The sequence below is a fragment of the Drosophila rhopaloa genome, unplaced genomic scaffold (genome assembly GCF_018152115.1).
Source record: "Drosophila rhopaloa isolate 14029-0021.01 unplaced genomic scaffold, ASM1815211v1 contig_163, whole genome shotgun sequence".
In the NCBI taxonomy this organism is placed as follows: domain Eukaryota; kingdom Metazoa; phylum Arthropoda; class Insecta; order Diptera; family Drosophilidae; genus Drosophila; species Drosophila rhopaloa.
The window spans coordinates 2,550,499-2,568,073 of record NW_025335043.1 but is presented as its reverse complement, the minus strand read 5'-3'; the positions used below and the strand labels follow the sequence as shown (position 1 = coordinate 2,568,073).

The 17,575-nt window shown below is 44.4% G+C and overlaps 5 protein-coding genes across 8 annotated transcripts; 2 read left to right on the top strand and 3 right to left on the bottom strand.

Annotated features, from left to right (window-relative positions):
• The first annotated feature begins 2,346 nt into the window (after positions 1–2,346).
• LOC108040278 lies at positions 2,347–4,994 on the top strand. The gene is made up of 3 exons (XM_017117687.2): positions 2,347–2,861; positions 3,827–4,116; positions 4,180–4,994. Exons 1-3 carry the CDS (start codon positions 2,588–2,590, stop codon positions 4,987–4,989), a joined length of 1,374 nt encoding a protein of 457 aa, XP_016973176.1. The 5' UTR covers positions 2,347–2,587; the 3' UTR covers positions 4,990–4,994.
• A 65-nt stretch (positions 4,995–5,059) lies between these two features.
• LOC108040276 (signal recognition particle subunit SRP68) lies at positions 5,060–7,392 on the bottom strand. Its single transcript, XM_017117686.2, has 4 exons — positions 7,232–7,392; positions 6,774–7,123; positions 6,049–6,711; positions 5,060–5,994 (listed from the first exon to the last, which is right to left on the bottom strand). Exons 1-4 carry the CDS (start codon positions 7,329–7,331, stop codon positions 5,290–5,292), a joined length of 1,818 nt encoding a protein of 605 aa, XP_016973175.1. The 5' UTR covers positions 7,332–7,392; the 3' UTR covers positions 5,060–5,289.
• Positions 7,393–7,809: 417 nt separating this feature from the next.
• On the top strand, positions 7,810–10,489 carry LOC108040268 (protein Pixie). Its single transcript, XM_017117670.1, has 5 exons — positions 7,810–7,937; positions 8,242–8,455; positions 8,516–9,126; positions 9,183–9,899; positions 9,962–10,489. The coding sequence occupies exons 2-5, from the start codon at positions 8,243–8,245 to the stop codon at positions 10,254–10,256; spliced, it is 1,836 nt and encodes a 611-aa protein (XP_016973159.1). The 5' UTR covers positions 7,810–7,937; position 8,242; the 3' UTR covers positions 10,257–10,489.
• Positions 10,490–10,685: 196 nt separating this feature from the next.
• LOC108040267 (myotubularin-related protein 9) lies at positions 10,686–14,148 on the bottom strand. The gene is made up of 7 exons (XM_017117669.1): positions 13,620–14,148; positions 13,272–13,522; positions 12,828–13,203; positions 12,291–12,766; positions 11,817–12,229; positions 11,666–11,763; positions 10,686–11,609 (listed from the first exon to the last, which is right to left on the bottom strand). Exons 1-7 carry the CDS (start codon positions 13,776–13,778, stop codon positions 11,532–11,534), a joined length of 1,851 nt encoding a protein of 616 aa, XP_016973158.1. The 5' UTR covers positions 13,779–14,148; the 3' UTR covers positions 10,686–11,531.
• A 774-nt stretch (positions 14,149–14,922) lies between these two features.
• On the bottom strand, positions 14,923–16,217 carry LOC108040269 (uncharacterized Golgi apparatus membrane protein-like protein CG5021). Of its 4 annotated transcripts, none has more exons than XM_017117671.1 (4): positions 16,048–16,217; positions 15,829–15,911; positions 15,527–15,761; positions 14,923–15,477 (listed from the first exon to the last, which is right to left on the bottom strand). In XM_017117671.1, exons 1-4 carry the CDS (start codon positions 16,069–16,071, stop codon positions 15,148–15,150), a joined length of 672 nt encoding a protein of 223 aa, XP_016973160.1. In that variant the 5' UTR covers positions 16,072–16,217; the 3' UTR covers positions 14,923–15,147. The 4 variants fall into 4 exon arrangements, with proteins under 4 accessions (XP_016973160.1, XP_016973162.1, XP_016973161.1 ...); XM_017117673.1 differs by having other exon boundaries at positions 14,923–15,462; XM_017117672.1 differs by having other exon boundaries at positions 16,057–16,217.
• Positions 16,218–17,575: the final 1,358 nt, after the last annotated feature.

Genomic DNA, 17,575 nt, shown 5'->3' with positions numbered 1-17,575 from the left:
TTGGCCAAATATAGAACCCACAGAAAGTCCCAACTTCCTAACTTAACAAACAGCAGAGTTATGGCATTTCCGATCAATCAGTTATATGGCAGCTATAGGATATAGTCGGCCGATCCTTATGAAATTTAATATGTCGAATTGATTGGGCAAAAATAAAACCCATAGAAAATCCCAACTTCCTAACTTTACAAACACCAAAGTTATGGCATTTCCGATCAATCAGTTATATGGCAGCTATAAGATATAGTCGGCCGATCCTTATGAAATTTGGTAGGTCGGATTGATTGGCCAAATATAGAACCCACAGAAAGTCCCAACTTCCTAACTTAACAAACAGCAGAGTTATGGCATTTCCGATCAATCAGTTATATGGCAGCTATAGGATATAGTCGGCCGATCCCGGCCGTTCCGACTTATATACTGCGTGCAAAGGAAAGAAGGGTGTGCAAAGTTTCAACTCGATAGCTTTAAAACTGAGAGACTAGTTTGCGTAGAAACAGACAGACGGACAGACGGACAGACGGACAGACGGACAGACGGACAGACGGACAGACGGACATGGCTATATCAACTCAGGAGGTGATCCTGATCAAGAATATATATACTTTATAGGGTCGGAGATGTCTCCTTCACTGCGTTGCACACTTTTGACCAAAATTATAATACCCTCTGCAAGGGTATAAAAATAAACCAATCATAACTATTCTATAACCTCTTCGTAATTAATACCAAAAGTTTATTTTAGTATCATTCCCATATTTTCTTAAAAATTATTTTTTGATCAGGTCCAGTTTTTTGACCAAAAAAAATATAAATGTTGCACAGATAAAAATTTTTTATAATCCAAAAAACTGGAATATATTTGAGTCTAGCAGATATCTCTCGGAGCTACATTTTTTGCACTGTATAAGTAGTACAGCGATTACAATGATTGACAAGTTTGCTTAGAATCCATGTCCGACTCAATCCGAGCTCTGTGCGATTTTGAAAGTGCCGATTGACCCTGAATTTAATGCTGAGCCAGTAGAGTCTGAAATTTGAGCCGAGCTCGTTGGCTGCACATGTTTGACCCTAATTTGCCACGGGTGTCGGGATGTCTCAGTGTTGGGGAATATCTGGGGTTATTCAACCGATCGAATAAGGCGGAAGCAATAGCCCGGAGTTGCCCGCACTGGGCATTTGGCATAATCACCCGCCGGATTGCAGCCTTGAACTTTCTGAATCTCAGGTGCGTATCTTGGCCTACGATTGGTATTTACATTGTTCGGGCTTTAGTTTCGACTTCGACTTCATCTCTGGGAGTGGTCTCTTATTTATTGGCCGTGGCAGATTTGATATTTAATTAATGACCATTTAGCGGCTTTGTAGATGCATATTAAATAAACAAATTGCCTGGCCCCTGCATTGTTGGCTGCGGCCTACGTTAATGAGCTTGGTCTTTGAACTTTATTAGGCTTTGTCTGCGGCTACGTGACCGAAAATTCAGAGAAACTCATTCACTGCTTCGGATGCTTTAAAAGATATATTTCAATGGAAAATGTGTATAGAAAATTATGATAAATCATTTTTTTGGTATTCATCAAATGATCTAAAATTTTAAAAATTTGTAATTCGATAATTAAGTTTAGACATTTATTTAAAAAAAAAGGTTGTAACCAATTTCATCCTTAAATTTACATTATTCTACTTTTAAATTCTTAAAGATATTACATTATACAATATAACATAGTTTTAAAAGATATTTATTACAACATGTTTAAAAGTACCAAGATATATTATTTTGGCTGTTAATAATATCTTACACAAACTGTATAAGAAGTTTGATTTCCATGGGAAAATTTGAATAAAACCAATAATAAGTGCAATTTGAAAAGCAGCTGGATTGAATTCCACTAGTGACACTGTATATTTTTTCCAAAATAAATGAACCCCTTTTGTTATGTGTTTGGCTATGATTTTAATGCGCATTGCCTCGACCCACACGCAGTGCCGTCAAGGACAGGCAATGCAATTTCAAGTGCACGAATTGGTTGGCCAATGCAAACGACTATCGGCCGATGCGGCGTATGAGCAACATCCGCTTTGGCGGGGCGTCGCATTAAGTATACGCACCCGTCGAGTGAAAGTGCTGCGAGCTGACCCTGAACGAGAGTCACGCCTGCCACCTCCTACCGGCTTTCAAAAAGCAATTTCAAATTTAGAACTGAGCGTAGTGCCAGAGAACTGAGAGAGAGTCGATTCTCCGGGCATTCTCTATTCGATTTGATTCTCACCGCCATTGCACTCTCTAGTGAGTTTTCGTTGCACTTGGTCGGCCAGTCGACGTTTGGCAGTTTGGCGGGCGGTTTAGCTGTCGCTTTCAGCACACTTTTCGCATAGGTGTGCTTTAACAAAAGTTTTACCCAGTTCTTTTCCAGCGGAAATTGTATAATAATTACCGAAAAAACTGACCTGGACTCAATTCGGATTTGTGTCAGTGCTAGAAAGAAAATGCTGCAGCGGCAGAAATTGTCAGATAGCAAACGATTTGGCAGCAGCCTTCCCTCAAGAACCATTCCCCATCGGGCACCCAAGTGAAGTGGAGACAATGGCTTTGGCAGCAGCAACAACAGCAGGACCTTCGCATGGCGCACTGGCCATGGCCGTGAATTCGACTGGTGGTGCTATCCATCAATACGAGGAGAACGCCGAGCACCTGCGCCAGCTGTTCAGCCTGAGCAAGCTGGTGTCCTTTAGCATTGCCCACATCGCGTGCACCGCGGGCAGCAGCAGCGGCGACAACTACATGTCCGTGGTGAAGCGAGTCACTATTAGCCAGGCGCCGGCTGACAAGGATCAGGAGCTAGCGAACAGCGAAATTGGTAAACATTGTATATAGAGATTAGGACCCAGGCGCCATTAAACTCATCTCATTGATTTTCTCTTCAATACCCTGTAATTTAAGTCTTTTTAAAAGTGGCTTGCTTGGGTGGCAGCTCTAAAAGTTTTCTGATCAAGAAAAAACATTATTGATAGGAATTTTTTAGATTGATTGCAATCTTTTATTTAAAATATAGTAATTCTTTATGGAAAACTCACAGCTTTGTGCATCGACTTTAAAGCTTGACAAAAGATTCTTGAAATATCAAAGAATTTGTTCAATAATATAAAGAAAAAGGTATTTCGATTATATTTTTAATTTTAACTCGCTTTACAGTAACCCTTAATTTTATTTTAAAACCCTAAAAAGGGTATAACCAGAACTGGAACTTTTGTTTCTACCGATGAGCGGTGGCGTCGAGTGGGTTGACCTTGTTGCACGCATTCTAAATGCATTGCACCCATACACCCAGGCGTATACGTAATATAGATTCGCTAAAGGTCAACACGCACACTCGCAAACGAGAGAGAGAGGGAGAGCCGCCGCTCCGCTCTCACGCACGCAAGGCCACCGCCAATTCATTCATAAATACAAATCTTAGACCGCGACGTAAACAAAAGTCAGCTGTTCTACTCTGCCGCTCTCACAGTTCGTTTTGCTCTGCATTTCCTCCGACTCCGCCATCTGTACCCCCACCCTTTACACAGAAACAAAAATTAACATGATTTGATGATGGATAATTATTGATTTTTTTAATTCAATTGGTAAAAATGCAATTACTACATATATTTTCTAACAATTAATTTAACAAAAACATATACAACGGTATAGGACAGATGGTGCAGTTTATGATTTCGAAAGATAAAGAAATAACATCTTAAGCCTTATTATGATAATATAATACGAAATAACACAAATAAGAATCATATGAAAAATGACGTGCGTACTAGCATTTTTTCTGTGTAGTTACAGTCATCATCAAGAGGCAAATCGCGAGTCTGTCGCGCCGGCAGCTCTACCGGTGCGAGGAAGCCTTCAGCAATGAGATCAACGCCTACCGATATTTGGCGCCTCTGTTGGCCGCCCACAGCCGCCAGCAACTTTTTCCGGTGTGCCATATCGCGGAGAGCCAGGATCGCAGGGATCCCGACGGCGGAGAGCCGATTATCGTGCTGCAGGACCTCAAGGCCTTGGGTTTTCGCATGAAGAATCGTCTGGCTGGCTTGGAACTGCGAGACTGTCTCCTAGTTATGAAGGTAACTGAAATAGGTTTCACACCGCCTCAGAAAACATCGATAAACAATGTGTCCCCTTTTTAGAAACTGGCCCAATTGCATGCCGCTTCGCTGGCCGCCCAGGAACTGGAACCCACGTTTTTTGCCTCCCAGGCCCAGCATCTTCAAGAGATTGTATACTGCGATGAGGCGGCAGAGTTCTATGCCACCATTCTGGACACCTCTGTGCAGCAGGCATTGGAAAGTCTAGATGGCTCCAATGCAGACGAAAGCCTAACAAAACCCATTCGGCTGCTCGATGATCTTCGTTGCAATTTGTTTGGAAAACTGAAGCAGGAGATTAACGCGGCTGCAGATGCTTCACATAGTGTGATCTGCCATGGTGACCTGTGGGTGAACAACATTATGTTCCGTGCCGAACCGGAGGAGGTGATCTTCTTCGACCTGCAGGCCATGCGCCGTTCCTCGCCCGTTTTTGATATTCTTCACTTTATTTACACCAGCACGAGAAGGCAGCTGAGGGATGTGCACACGGACACCATGCTGGCCGCCTACTCCGAGGCGCTGGGTCAGGAACTAAGATACCAGCTGGAGGACACGCCCGCTGCTGAGCGATTGGAGGAGCTATGCGAAGCCTTTTCGCTGCAACGTCTCAGCGCGGATTATGTGAGGCAAGTGCACTACGGCCTGGCCATCGGCATGTGGATCCTGCCAGCTGTCACCTTCGATCCGAACAACCTGCCCAATCTAGACGTGATGAGTGAGCAGAATCTCACGGGTAAGGAAATCAAGTGCACCCAGACACTCACTTCCGAGTACCATCTGCGTATCCGGGAGCTGGTGATGGAGTTCTACGAGCTCGGCTATCTTCAAATGGAAAAGCAAAACTTTTAAAAGTATTTATAGTCATGTAGAAATAGAATTAACTTATAAACTCTAACGTTCGCAATAAATAGATGATAGATTTGCCCTTGAGGAACTATAGCTCTCTATTGGAGGTTCCTTTATTACCGAATAGTTGTTCAATTTTTTAACTTACAAAAGTTTCGTAGAAAAAACAAATCTGGCGGGGGTAAAAGCCAAAACAAAGAACTTATAAAGAACAACAGCATGGACATGAATCTGAAGGCTTTATAAGTGTAACATGGATGCGTGGAATTCCAGAAGAGTGTTTCATGGTGGTTAGTTTCGATCTCACTTGTTACCGCCACCGCCCCAGCCGAGGAATCCCTTGACAAAGCCGGTAATCGAAGGACCCTTCTTGCCAGGCGACTCCAGTTTGTCCTCTAGGGAAGGCAGCTCCACATAGTTCATGGCCAGGTCAAAGAAGAGTGGTTTGCAGGGTATGGGCTCCATGTCGGGGGTAAGCTTGAACACGTTGGGGGTCTTGGTGTGCAGTGATTGGTCCTCCTTGTAGAGCGACAAACGTTCGTACAGAGGTTTCGTCGTCTTTTGGGACTTGGTGGTGGTTCCAGCCTCCTCGCTGTTGTCGTCCTCCAGGACACTGTATGCATGGGCGGAGAACTTGCATCCCTCAATGGCAGACACGACCTTCTTGAGTTCCTCCTGCAGTTGGAACTCGGGGCTAGCCTTGCCCTTCAGCGCCTCATTGGCGTATTTTGAGGCGCGTTCGTACAGCGCCACCGCCTCCTTCCACTTCTTCATGTCGATCAGTGTGAGTGCAATGTAGTAGCACCGGAAGGCCTTGAAGGTAATGGCCAGGTTCTCCACCTCGTTCTGGTACTTGGAGTCCTCCTCCAAACCGGTGATCTGCTGCATTTCTGTGACGTTCTGCAGTATGATCTCGTAGAGGCGGGCCAGGTCCTGGGATCGCACTCGCTTACCGTCGCCCACATTTTGTTGGCTTTGCTGGTTGGGATCATCGAAGTTGAGCTTAGCCTACAAGGACATTATGAGTAATTGGAGCTTATAGATATTTATCTTTAGGCTTACCTGCTCCACTAGGCAAAGATTACGCTGCAGCGTGCGGCTGTGGCGAATGTAACTCAAATAAGCCAGAAGATATTGGACGCCTGATACGGTCTGTCCCGTGGTTAGCGAACGTAGCTTGGGATCCTGCTTAATCTCGTCCCGTACTGCCTGGATTGCGTCCTTGCAGTCCATCAGAATACGTTCGATCAACTCTATCTTGGCGTCCTGCTTAGTGGTCTTGGCCAGCGACTTGTCCAGCTCTTGAGCACTGAGCAGAAATAGACGGACCTTCTCTGGACGGACAGTGACCTTGCGACCGCGCCAGTCGATCGTCTGCAGGCCCTCGCTGCTTTCTGTTTTCGTCTGGCTCACAAGGACATCCAGATTCTCAAGCACTCCCTGGGCGCGAAGCTCCAGGATCTCGTCGATTTTGCCGCCGCTGGCGCCACCGCTGATGTTGTAGGCGCAATAGCGCAGATTGGGCGTAAACTCGTTGACTTTGGCCCGATACAGCTCTTGTTCATCATCGGGAAGTGCCTTGGCCAGATTTTCGTACACCACCTGAGCGCGCTTTAAATGCTCGCCAGCGGATTTCCACAGTTGCAGCTCAAAGTGCAGGGATCCGTGCATCCAGGCCACATAGGCCTCGCACTCCAACTTGGTGCGAGCATCGAAGGCCTCCGTCTAAGAACAATTCATGAATTAAACTCGATACAAATTATCGTTTTTAGTGATTAACGGCTTACATTGCACAACTCCTGCAGTTGGAGAGCGTAGAAGCAAGCCCTGCGCAGCTTATTGACCAGATGGAAACGCTTTCGCGGCTCCGTATTGGATTCCTGCTTGAGCTGCATGGCATATGCCCAGGCGCGCTCGGCGCTGATCAGTGGGATGTGAATGAAGCGTTCATCCGCCTTCTTTCCTGTCAACTGGCCAATGGTCACGTCGCGTCGCTTGAAGTGCCTCTTGTCCCCCTGCGGGTACTTCAGTGCCTTCCTCAACCGCCGGATGCGACGGGTGCAGTAGCCCCTATAGCGCTGGAAATCGCCGTGGCGCAGGCCGTGCTGTTGCTGGGCATCCTTGATCATGTGCAGAACTGCAGCGGGAGTGAAAGTTCAGTGCATTAGCATACAGACTTTTAGGTTAAAGGGAGCGGGGGGTCTGGTCCCCCTGCCGACGGACTGGAACCCAACTGGCCACTTACTTTCCACGGTGAAGATCTTGGCTGGCTCTGGCGCAGCCGGAGCACTCTCCGTCTTCTCCAGAACGTCCCCAGTATTCGGATTATCCTCTTGGACGACCATTTTCGAAGCAGTCGACGCAAATCAACGACGTGTAAAAATTAGGGATGTCAAACCAATTGGGATTGTCAAAAACACTGCTAACCATCGATAGATCCGTGGGCGGTTCTCATGCGATAGATATTGGCATTGAAAAATTAATTTTTAAGTGTGCAGATACTCCTTTTATTCTATTTTTTTAAATAAATGCGAATTAAAATTAATTACACTTAATTACAAAGTGTTGTACTTGGTAAAAATGGCTTCAAATCATATACTGAATATAATTGAATGTCCCACATATATATTTTGTTTATTGTATAAAACTACTAGGCCGGGTAGTCTTCAAAGTTAAAAATAGTATTACGAAAATAACCTAAGGAAACTGTATTTTGTAATTATAACTAAAAAGATGTAGAAATTCTCACTCAAAAATAATATACGTGATAACAAGCCCGGACATATAATTTCAATAATAGATACTTCCTGAATTCGATAGCTAAGATTACTCATCTCTATCCACAGTAGTGTTGGTAAACTCTTCAAGACTCCCCCCTTTTGAAACTTGTTGGCTGACACGCAAGAGCGTGCGTTCTGTCTGTTTTACAACAATTTCGGCCTAGTTCGCAGGTAAAATTCAAAGATTTCAGCAGACTGTCAACGCAAAAGTGAAGAACAAGGCCTGCCGCGTGCCAGAAAAAGAAAATTCTCCTTGAAAAGCTCTTGTTTTGGCCACGCTTTGAGGTTATACTTTCACTCAAAGGCGAACGCAGTCACCGCTCCCCCGCCCTACGCCCATAAAGCAGTGCACCAGATTTGTTTTGACGGCCGGGGATGTCGATTTGCAACGTTGACAGTGGACTGAATACCATATAGACGACTGATTAGTAGGGCAAATCCACAATTGATCCATTTCTCCTCTTAACACCAACAGCATGTCGCGCAGAAAGGAGAACGAGGAGGTGGACAAGCAGACGCGCATTGCCATCGTCAGCGATGACAAGTGTAAACCCAAGCGGTGTCGGCAGGAGTGCAAGAAGACCTGCCCGGTGGTGCGCATGGGCAAGCTCTGCATAGAGGTTACGCCCACCTCCAAGATAGCCTCGCTGTCCGAGGAGCTTTGCATCGGTTGCGGCATCTGTGTCAAGGTGGGTCAGCTAGCTACAGCTTTGTAATCTCCAGAATGACCCACACTTGCTTCTTCCCAGAAATGCCCCTTCGAGGCCATCACAATCATCAACTTGCCCAGTAACCTGGAGAAGCACACAACGCATCGATACAGCAAGAACTCCTTTAAGCTGCATCGTCTGCCCATTCCCCGTCCCGGTGAAGTGCTCGGCCTGGTAGGACAGAATGGTATTGGCAAGTCGACGGCCTTGAAGATCCTCGCGGGCAAGCAGAAACCCAATCTGGGGAAGTACGCCAATCCCCCTGACTGGACGGAGATCCTTAGCTATTTCCGCGGCTCTGAGCTGCAGAATTACTTCACCAAGATCCTCGAGGACAACCTAAAGGCACTGGTCAAGCCGCAGTATGTGGATCAAATCCCCAAGGCAGTGCGCGGCGCTGTTGGAGATCTTCTGGACAAGAAGGACGAACGGGAGCTGCAGACCAAAATCTGCGACATGCTCGACCTTTCGCATATCCGGGATCGTGAGATCGCCCAGCTCTCAGGTGGAGAACTGCAGCGCTTCGCCATCGCCATGGTGTGCATTCAGAATGCTGACATCTTCATGTTTGACGAGCCATCATCCTATCTGGATGTGAAGCAGCGTCTTAATGCTGCCCTAACCATTCGCTCGCTCCTGCATCCGACAAAGTAAGTTTGCAAACATCAAGCGATTATTCATATTAAGGACATGCTTTATTTACCAGGTTCATTATTGTTGTGGAGCACGATCTTTCTGTGCTGGATTACTTATCCGATTTTATTTGCTGCCTGTACGGAGTTCCTGGTTGTTATGGAGTGGTCACTATGCCTTTCTCCGTCCGCGAAGGCATCAACATTTTCCTGGATGGTTTTGTCCCCACCGAAAACATGCGTTTCCGCACCGAGTCGCTGACGTTTAAGGTGTCCGAGTCTGCAACGGAAGAGGAGATCAAACGCATGAACCATTACGTGTATCCATCCATGGTTAAGACCCTGGGCAAATTTGAGCTGACGGTAGAAAAGGGCCACTTTAGTGACTCCGAGATTCTGGTGCTGCTGGGCGAAAACGGTACTGGCAAGACCACTTTCATCCGCATGCTGGCCGGCAATCTGCAGCCCGATGGCGAGGTGGAATTGCCAATGCTGAATATCTCGTACAAGCCGCAGAAGATATCCCCGAAATTCCAGAACCATGTGCGTCATTTGCTGCACGATAAGATTCGCGACGCCTACGTGCATCCGCAGTTCATTGCCGATGTAATGAAGCCCATGAAGATTGAGGAGATCATGGACCAGGAAGTGCAGAACCTCTCCGGTGGTGAGTTGCAGCGAGTGGCCTTGGTTCTGTGTCTCGGCAAGCCAGCGGATGTCTACCTCATCGACGAACCCTCTGCCTACTTGGATTCCGAGCAGCGTCTGGTTGCCGCCAAGGTTATCAAACGGTATGTTTTATCTATGTATATTTCGGATAAGCATTCAACTATTGTCTGTTTCCCCTTTCTAGCTACATTTTGCACGCCAAGAAAACTGGGTTCGTGGTGGAGCACGATTTCATCATGGCCACCTACCTCGCTGACCGTGTTATTGTAATTGAGGGTCAGCCTTCAGTAAAAACGACAGCATTCTCGCCACAATCGCTGCTGAATGGCATGAACCGATTCCTCGAACTGCTCGGCATCACCTTCCGTCGCGATCCCAACAATTTCAGGCCCCGCATCAACAAGAACAACTCGGTTAAAGACACGGAACAAAAGCGCTCCGGACAGTTCTTCTTCTTGGAGGACGAGGCTTGCAATTAAGACAGGATCATGGAACTTCATCGATTGGACAGTTCGAATCCCTTTGTTCTCTTCAGCTCCCCTTTGTTCATTTTGCATTCTTTGGTCGAAAAACACACATTTGCTTTCAGCTTATTTTGTTATTGTTGTCGAGGATTAAGTACATTCGAGTCTGGGGATTAATTGTACTTTATTAAAGTGAGTTTTATATACGTTTTTACAGCGAAATAAATAGTAAACCCAAACACAGGAAATAAATGTTGTCTTAAATGAGTCTAGCTAAAATAAACAAATTTTCTTTATAAAAACAGCAAGTGTGTGTTTTACTAAATAAAAATATAATTTTAAGAGACTACTATCATTAAGTGGTCCTCCCTGAAAATAACATATTTATGGTCATTTTTTATAGTTACCCGCCAAATCTGAAAGCGAAAAATAAAAAAACACTTCTGCAAATTAACACGTATTTATTGCACTTAAGCGATAATTACACAAAATACGCACAATAGAAATGTAAATATGGGTATAAATTACATATAAATTTCTGTTATTTCAAATACGATCACAATTCGAAATAAACACAAAGTGGATAACAGCTAGAAACGTTTATAAATGTATAATTTACAATATTTGTTTTTGGATATACCAACGCATGCACAGCATAATTGCAATATAAACGCTTTTGAAGCTTTTAAGTTTATGCGATTTAATCAAATGTACATACAAATTTTTCGAAAAGGCAAATTTTTTGAATTTATAATGTTCTGATCTGTGGCTTGGAAACCACTAAATAACTGACACAAGTATGTATTATAAATAGGTAATTCTGGAGACTTATTCGCTAAAAATTCCATAAAAGTAAATGCGTCAAAAATTGACTCAAATATTTGATAGTTCCCATGTGCAGTTTCAATTTTTGAATCTTAATCTGAGTTTGAGAGTAGAGAGCGCTTTGCAATTAGAGAGTTTAAAGTTACATCAATACGTTCACTTTTTATATAGTTACGTTGCAGAACTTCTTCAGTAGAAGTAAAGTTGGTAAAAATGGACATGTGTCTAAAATTGAGTGTTTGAGTTGATCCAAAAGCTGATCCTATGGTTTATGCAATAATTTAATTTACCTTGTTTATTTTCTGTTATATTCACCATAATTTCTTGTAAATGGAACTTTTAGTGACTTAACTTTAGTGTTGCTACATGCTTAAATAATTGTCGAAATTTTTGCAACAGAACGTATCAAAAATAAATGTATATCATGCAGGAGATTAAAAGATAGAGAACTTCTGAGGTAGCCGACTATGCATCTTCTGCACTGTTCATGAGTGTGGAGACTTCCTGGCCGAGTTCCAATGCATTTTTGCGCAGTTTAAGAACCTGAACGAAAATAACATTAGTAAGTTAAACAAATTTCTTTATTTAGATGGAAATACCTGAGTTCTGAGTTCCTTCTCGCGGGTCACAAGCTCCTGAATTTGTGACATGACTGTGGCGGAGCTGCGCTGATCTATCACCCATCGCAAATAGAGATCTGAAATAAGAGATTACTACCGACTCCATCATATATCGAATATTATAACTTACCGGTCCACAACTCCAAGCTGATGGGCGCCACCGATGGCCATATCACATTAGAATTGGGCTCGTACAGCGGATTCAGCAGTGTCTGGAGAACATCTGGTCGGTTTAGGTAAGACCAAAGGCTCGTAGTCCTGGTGTGCACGTTCAGTTCATTTCGCTCCCGCTCCGAATCGCACAGAAAGGTGCCGTACTGCGAGAAGTGGCTGTGCTCGAAAAGTAGGATCAGCAGTTGTGTGCTAAACTCAAAGCTGCAGGGAAACTGCGTGTACAGCTGGTAGATGCAGTCGAGGAAGAGCACGAAGGTGGCGCCCGAGCTCTTGTTGCGATTCTGATTTGGTGTATAGCAAGAGTAGCGATGACGGGAGGCGAATGGATGGCCCGCCTGGATCCACTCGCGCTCTATCAAAGCCTGCAGACTGTAAAGGAAATACATTAATTCTTATTATAAACCTGAATACTTGCGAGATGATAGCTCACCCCCTCACTGTGCGGCAGTCAGGATTGAGGATAATTTGCACCAGCGAGGTGACAATAAGTGTCGAGTCTAAGCCTTTAGCGCCGTGAACCAGCACTGGACTTCCCTCCTGATCCAGGCACTGCGCCACCACACAAGAGGCGTTCAGAGAGTTCAGCACGAGGCTAAGCCAGCCGCTGCCCTCCAGCCGCGATAGCCACTTGTCCGTGCTGCAGCCCAAATCATTGCAAGCCTCGATTAGCCGTGCAAAGCTATCCAGAATAGAGGCAGGCGAGCTGACGTTGCCAATGGAGCGGTTGACCTTCTTCCACTGTGAGTAGTGCAGATCCGTCTCTGTGTTAGACTTGCCTTTGCCCCATGTGTCCACAATGAAGCCCTTTCGGCTGCGCCCCAGCACCACATTGAGAATGGCCTCGTCGGCCCGGCAGCGTTTGATGCCCTGAATGGACAGCGGCTGGGAACTGCGCATCAGCGTAGCCTGTTAATATGATTCATTGCATTAATCTAATCGAATTGCGCGAATGGTTGCAGTCACTTACGCCATTTTCATGCTTGTAGCTCAGCACGGGAAAACGACCACCGTCCCGGAACGCGGCGGAGAGCACTATCTGCTCATCCGTAATTGCTTTAGGTACAATTAGCGTGGCGCCATATGTAGCACAGACGCTGAAGTCTCTGTTGACGTTGGTGATGCGCCACTCGCAGGCGGCCTGGAGTCCTTGTAGTACACCACCACCACCACCCGCTAGGGCGTCTATCGCAAACCCATTTTGCAGGGGATGGGGAAGGCCGGGGCCCACAGCAAGCGTCGTTGTCGAAGTTGATGGCATGCAAATTGTTATGTTGGCCACATTCGGTGAGGACGCACCGCCCATTCCCACCCCGCTGATAAGCTTGGCGAACTCCAGCTCCGGCCTGCCATTTAGGGGGAGGATAATTGAATTGTAGCCAATTTGCCAGTGATGGGGAAAGTGTGCACTCACCTAAACATCGTGTAGCCGTCTTCTAGGATAGAGTACATGGGCCGGTAGAAGAAGGGATAAAGCAGCTCGGTGCTCTGGATGGCACTAAGCGCCTCCAACGAAGCGGCCACATTGAAGAAGTCCTTGCCGCACTTGATCTCGAGCGAAATGATGCGCAGGTCTTTGCATTTAAGGGTGATGAGGCCGCCGACCACGATGTTCTGTGAAAGACTCGGTTTCTTCTCCACACTGTCAATGTTCTTGTGCAGCAACTGGAAAGGGAAAAAGGAGGATGAGTTTCCAATCTAATTATTAGCGCTCCATTGAAGCCGAAGCACATCCGATTAGGGGAGCAGCCAAGTCACTTACCCACAGCTCCTGGCTGGTCTCCTGGCGCGCGCTGAGCAGCAGATGGTGCCCGGTGATGCACAGCGTGCCAACTGTTGCACCCAAAGCCCCTACATTCGATGGGTCATGAAGGAGGACTCCGTCCAGCTTGGGGGTCTTTATCAGGTCGGCGAATTCCATGGCGTCGCCAGCGGCGGGGTGTCCGATTTGATTTGGCCCGGACTAATTAACTTTTTGCATTTTGCCCCGGCTACCTCCTGTTGCCACTTGATTGCTTCTGTTGACGCCGCCGCTTTTCTCCTTCGCTCTGCTTCGTCGCGGTTCTCCCGCCTTTCGGGGGCCCTTTTTTAAACCCACTTCAGGGCGTACGTCACCGGCTCAGACGGGGATTGGATGGACGTATGGCTCTGCTGATCTTGGGCAACCAATCGAACGCTCTTTGGAATACAAAAACCTTTGTTTCACGCCCCCGCTTACGGCACAGATTGCATTTCTTTCTTTCGATTTCCGTCCGACTGTTTTGTGCTTTGAGCCAGTGTGCCCGTGGCGCACTGAGCCCAAAAACTCAGACACATTGAGCACTGCCACACAGCGAGGCCGGTTATGTACCGTTAAGAAATCATATAGAAATGTCCGAACATTTTAAGTGCTTAAGTTTGGGATGCTGGTTTGAACGCAATTGGACAATACTTCGATTTCGAACTAATTTTCGTAATGCATCACATCGTTAACCACAATATATGTACCATATGTATATCCTTTAAAACGTTCATGTATCGTGCTTCTCTGAAGTAAACCATAAGGGCTTTATTATTGTTTTTAATTTAGGTACGCAGAGCAAAATATATAAATTAAAAAGCTCAAAACTTGCTCTGCTTCATTACATATAGATTTAATTCCTAAGAAACTGATAAATCAAAAGGTATTTAAATATTTAATACGTAAGAAAGTGAAATTAATAAAAATGTATGTAAAAATAATGCTTTACTCGTGGAAACTTATAACTTAAAAAAAATAAAGAGGAATGTTATAGCTTTTATAAATCGGGACAAAATTCAAATTAATGTAATAATTTTCGGTTTAAAAAATGAACCGAATTTATTTTAAGAAATGTAAATTATTACGTAATCGTTCTCCTTAAAACAAACCCCTTTCTTCCGAATATATAAAACATTAAATGCCTAATTTTCTTATAAAAAAACTTAATAGATTCAATGATGCTTGATATTTCTACCTACCATATAAATTATATGTCAAAATTTTGTTTTTTGCGAATACCCGTTTTTATGCTTTTAAACGATGCAAAATAATTTCCCAACGCTGCTTAAGGTTGCATGTCACACACACATGCGGTCCTTTAATCCAAGTAAAAGTAAGAAATGATTATGATAAATTGCAGTATGGCTAAATTAACTTTTACATATTTTACACACAGACAGCGATGCCGTTGAAAGTTCGTGGTCCGGGCCAGAAGAAGCGTCAAGTACTCTTTGGAATGCGCTGCAGCAGACGGTGGCAAGGTGACTTAGTACATGAGAGTTCGCTCAGCTCAAACGACTCCCGTGGGTCGCACATTGGTTGGCGGCTGCGCGGCACTGGGCTTGGTCATGATGTCCATGGCGTTTTTGAAGAGTTGTGTCTTCACAAAGTCCGTGGCGGCGGAGTTCAGATCCTTGCTGGCGCCATAGTTGCACTTAATGTAGCCATACAGATTGGCTGCATTAAGCGCGATTGCAATCATTACCAGTAGCAGCCACTTAAACTTGAGACCAAACAGGGCCAACAGGAAGAAAAGGCTCCAGAAGACGGGACAGAGGATGAGTCCCAGCCAGAAGACACGCTGCTCGTGCTTGTTGATCCGACTCTGGTAGGATTCAGACTGCGTTTCATCATCATGGGCTTTCAAGTTGGTTTATCTCGTGACTCACGTTCTTTGACTCAAACACCCAGTGTGACACTCCATCGTCGTCGACGTAGTTCCACCAGCGCAGACCCACTAGCAGTCTTCCTGAGATATTTTTGACAGTCCAGAAGTCGGCGGACAGAAAGAGCACCACGAAGACAAAGCTGGTGATGAAGGATTCGCTGAACCAGCCGCAAAACATGTAGATCACGATGGCGGCGCCCCTGAAGAACAGATGGAAGAAGGTGACGTACGGGTGCCTGTGGGGTAAAGAGGGTTACCGAAGTTGGTCTTAGAGATCCAATTGTTCTATGCGGTTCTGCCTACGTGTATTTCTGGCCCGCGCGACTGGGATCCCGCATCTCGTCCTCCTCGCCGAAAGGTATCGTGTCATCGTCGAGCAGCGGCACCTGTATTACACGTAAGTTTGATTAGTTCAGCTTTTCCAGACTCTAAATGGGAGTTTTTCGAAGAAAACCTCGGGTCGTATTGTCAGGGTGGCACACCAAATAAGCAAATTGTTAGGTGTTAGTGCGGCATACATACATTTCTTACCGTTGCGGAAGCCATGCTTGTGTTCAAAATTACTTTTAATTCCTAGTTGTGTTTAATTTGTATCAGTTTTTCTCTGTTTTTAAGGTTTTTAAAACATTTTCTTCGCTTAATCCCGTTGTTGTTGGTTTTGCCTGCGTAGCAGTGTGACCGTGGAAGAGACAAAAAAACATACCGTTTGGCTCTTAAAAATATACTACGTTTAGGCATCGCAATTGCCGATTGTTGAACGCTAAAATTTAAAGCTATATTTTGGTTGTGGGCTTTACAAACTCTGCAAGTATTTAAAAAATGTTCTTCAAAAAACGCACAGCTTGGGGAATATTGTATCGTATTGTATGCATTTTGGTAAACATTTCAAAAAATTAAAGCCTCATATTTGAATTCCTTTGTTCCAAAATCGTAGCTAAATCGAGGACGTTAACTTGACGCAATATTAACAAAAGGGCTTTCCCCTGCTTTGTAATCAGATCTTGAATATACAGTGACAAACTTAATTATTGGCACAGCAAGCATGTTAAACTTTGAGGCTATTTTTCTTCTTATAATATGCTGATATTAAAATAAAACAAAATATTTTTAGATAGAATCATTAATTTTATGTTAAATACAAGTGACTTCATTAATTTTTCTTTTATAAATAATTTATTAAAAATAAAAAACCAAAGAATGGACCAAATTTGCCTGACTATTTTGTTAAAACTTTATCGATTTGGCCACTTTTTTTTTAATTATCACATTTGCCTCTATAATCTTAATGGAATAATTATTAATTTTATAGCTAAAATTGTTTTAGTGCCTTAAAATAAAGGAAAAGATGTTTGACTTTACAAGGTAAAAATAAAATCAACCGCAAGTGTCCAAAAATTAAAATTTAATAAGCAGGATCAATGCAAATCGAAAGTCAAAATTGGGAAAAGGATGCCCAGAAGCCATTTTTCCCATTCGGAGTCCTTTACTACATTTTAAAGGACCCACGCAGTTGCAAAATGCAGGGCACACTGGCTAATCCATGGCTTTGAGAGGCCAGGAAAGCGTAAGGATCGTATAAAAGGACAATGTCAACCCCCAGATCTTCTCAACACGTATCGAAGTTGATGATAAGAAGGACTTTGGTAAGGATATTCACCCAACAGCCTTTATTTAGGCCCTGCATGATGGTTTCTACAAACGAATTGCTCCTAGAAAAATCCATCGGCTTGAAAAGGGTTCTAACATAAGCTCTTTGCTTGGGGAAAGGATAATTAAATCATACGAGAAGGTTGAAAGGACCCAAAAGTCGATTGGCATACTCAGATATCAATTTCGCTGCACTAAAAGGTTGTTTTTGACTTTTAAAATCTATTGATTTTTTCTAGGAGCAATTCGTTTGTAGAAACCATCATGCAGGGCCTGAAAAAAGGCTGTTGGGTGAATATCCTTACCAAAGTCCTTCTTATCATCAACTTCGATACGTGTTGAGGAGATCTGGGGGTTGACATTGTCCTTTTATACGATCCTTACGCTTTCCTGGCCTCTCAAA

Coding starts and splice junctions, on each gene's coding strand:
- LOC108040276 (XM_017117686.2), bottom strand. CDS start 7,331: ATGGTCGTCCAAGAGGATAATCCGAATACTGGGGACGTTCTGGAGAAG. Junction 6,712..6,773: donor AACTGCAGGAGTTGTGCAAT/GTAAGCCGTTAA, acceptor AATTGTTCTTAG/ACGGAGGCCTTCGATGCTCG. Junction 5,995..6,048: donor ATCTTTGCCTAGTGGAGCAG/GTAAGCCTAAAG, acceptor ATGTCCTTGTAG/GCTAAGCTCAACTTCGATGA.
- LOC108040278 (XM_017117687.2), top strand. CDS start 2,588: ATGGCTTTGGCAGCAGCAACAACAGCAGGACCTTCGCATGGCGCACTG. Junction 2,862..3,826: donor GCTAGCGAACAGCGAAATTG/GTAAACATTGTA, acceptor TTTTCTGTGTAG/TTACAGTCATCATCAAGAGG. Junction 4,117..4,179: donor ACTGTCTCCTAGTTATGAAG/GTAACTGAAATA, acceptor TCCCCTTTTTAG/AAACTGGCCCAATTGCATGC.
- LOC108040269 (XM_017117671.1), bottom strand. CDS start 16,071: ATGGCTTCCGCAACGGTAAGAAAT. Junction 15,762..15,828: donor CGCGCGGGCCAGAAATACAC/GTAGGCAGAACC, acceptor TTTACCCCACAG/GCACCCGTACGTCACCTTCT. Junction 15,478..15,526: donor GGGTGTTTGAGTCAAAGAAC/GTGAGTCACGAG, acceptor GATGAAACGCAG/TCTGAATCCTACCAGAGTCG.
- LOC108040267 (XM_017117669.1), bottom strand. CDS start 13,778: ATGGAATTCGCCGACCTGATAAAGACCCCCAAGCTGGACGGAGTCCTC. Junction 13,204..13,271: donor GACGGCTACACGATGTTTAG/GTGAGTGCACAC, acceptor CCTAAATGGCAG/GCCGGAGCTGGAGTTCGCCA. Junction 12,230..12,290: donor GACTGCCGCACAGTGAGGGG/GTGAGCTATCAT, acceptor TTTCCTTTACAG/TCTGCAGGCTTTGATAGAGC.
- LOC108040268 (XM_017117670.1), top strand. CDS start 8,243: ATGTCGCGCAGAAAGGAGAACGAGGAGGTGGACAAGCAGACGCGCATT. Junction 9,127..9,182: donor TCGCTCCTGCATCCGACAAA/GTAAGTTTGCAA, acceptor TTTATTTACCAG/GTTCATTATTGTTGTGGAGC. Junction 9,900..9,961: donor GCCGCCAAGGTTATCAAACG/GTATGTTTTATC, acceptor TCCCCTTTCTAG/CTACATTTTGCACGCCAAGA.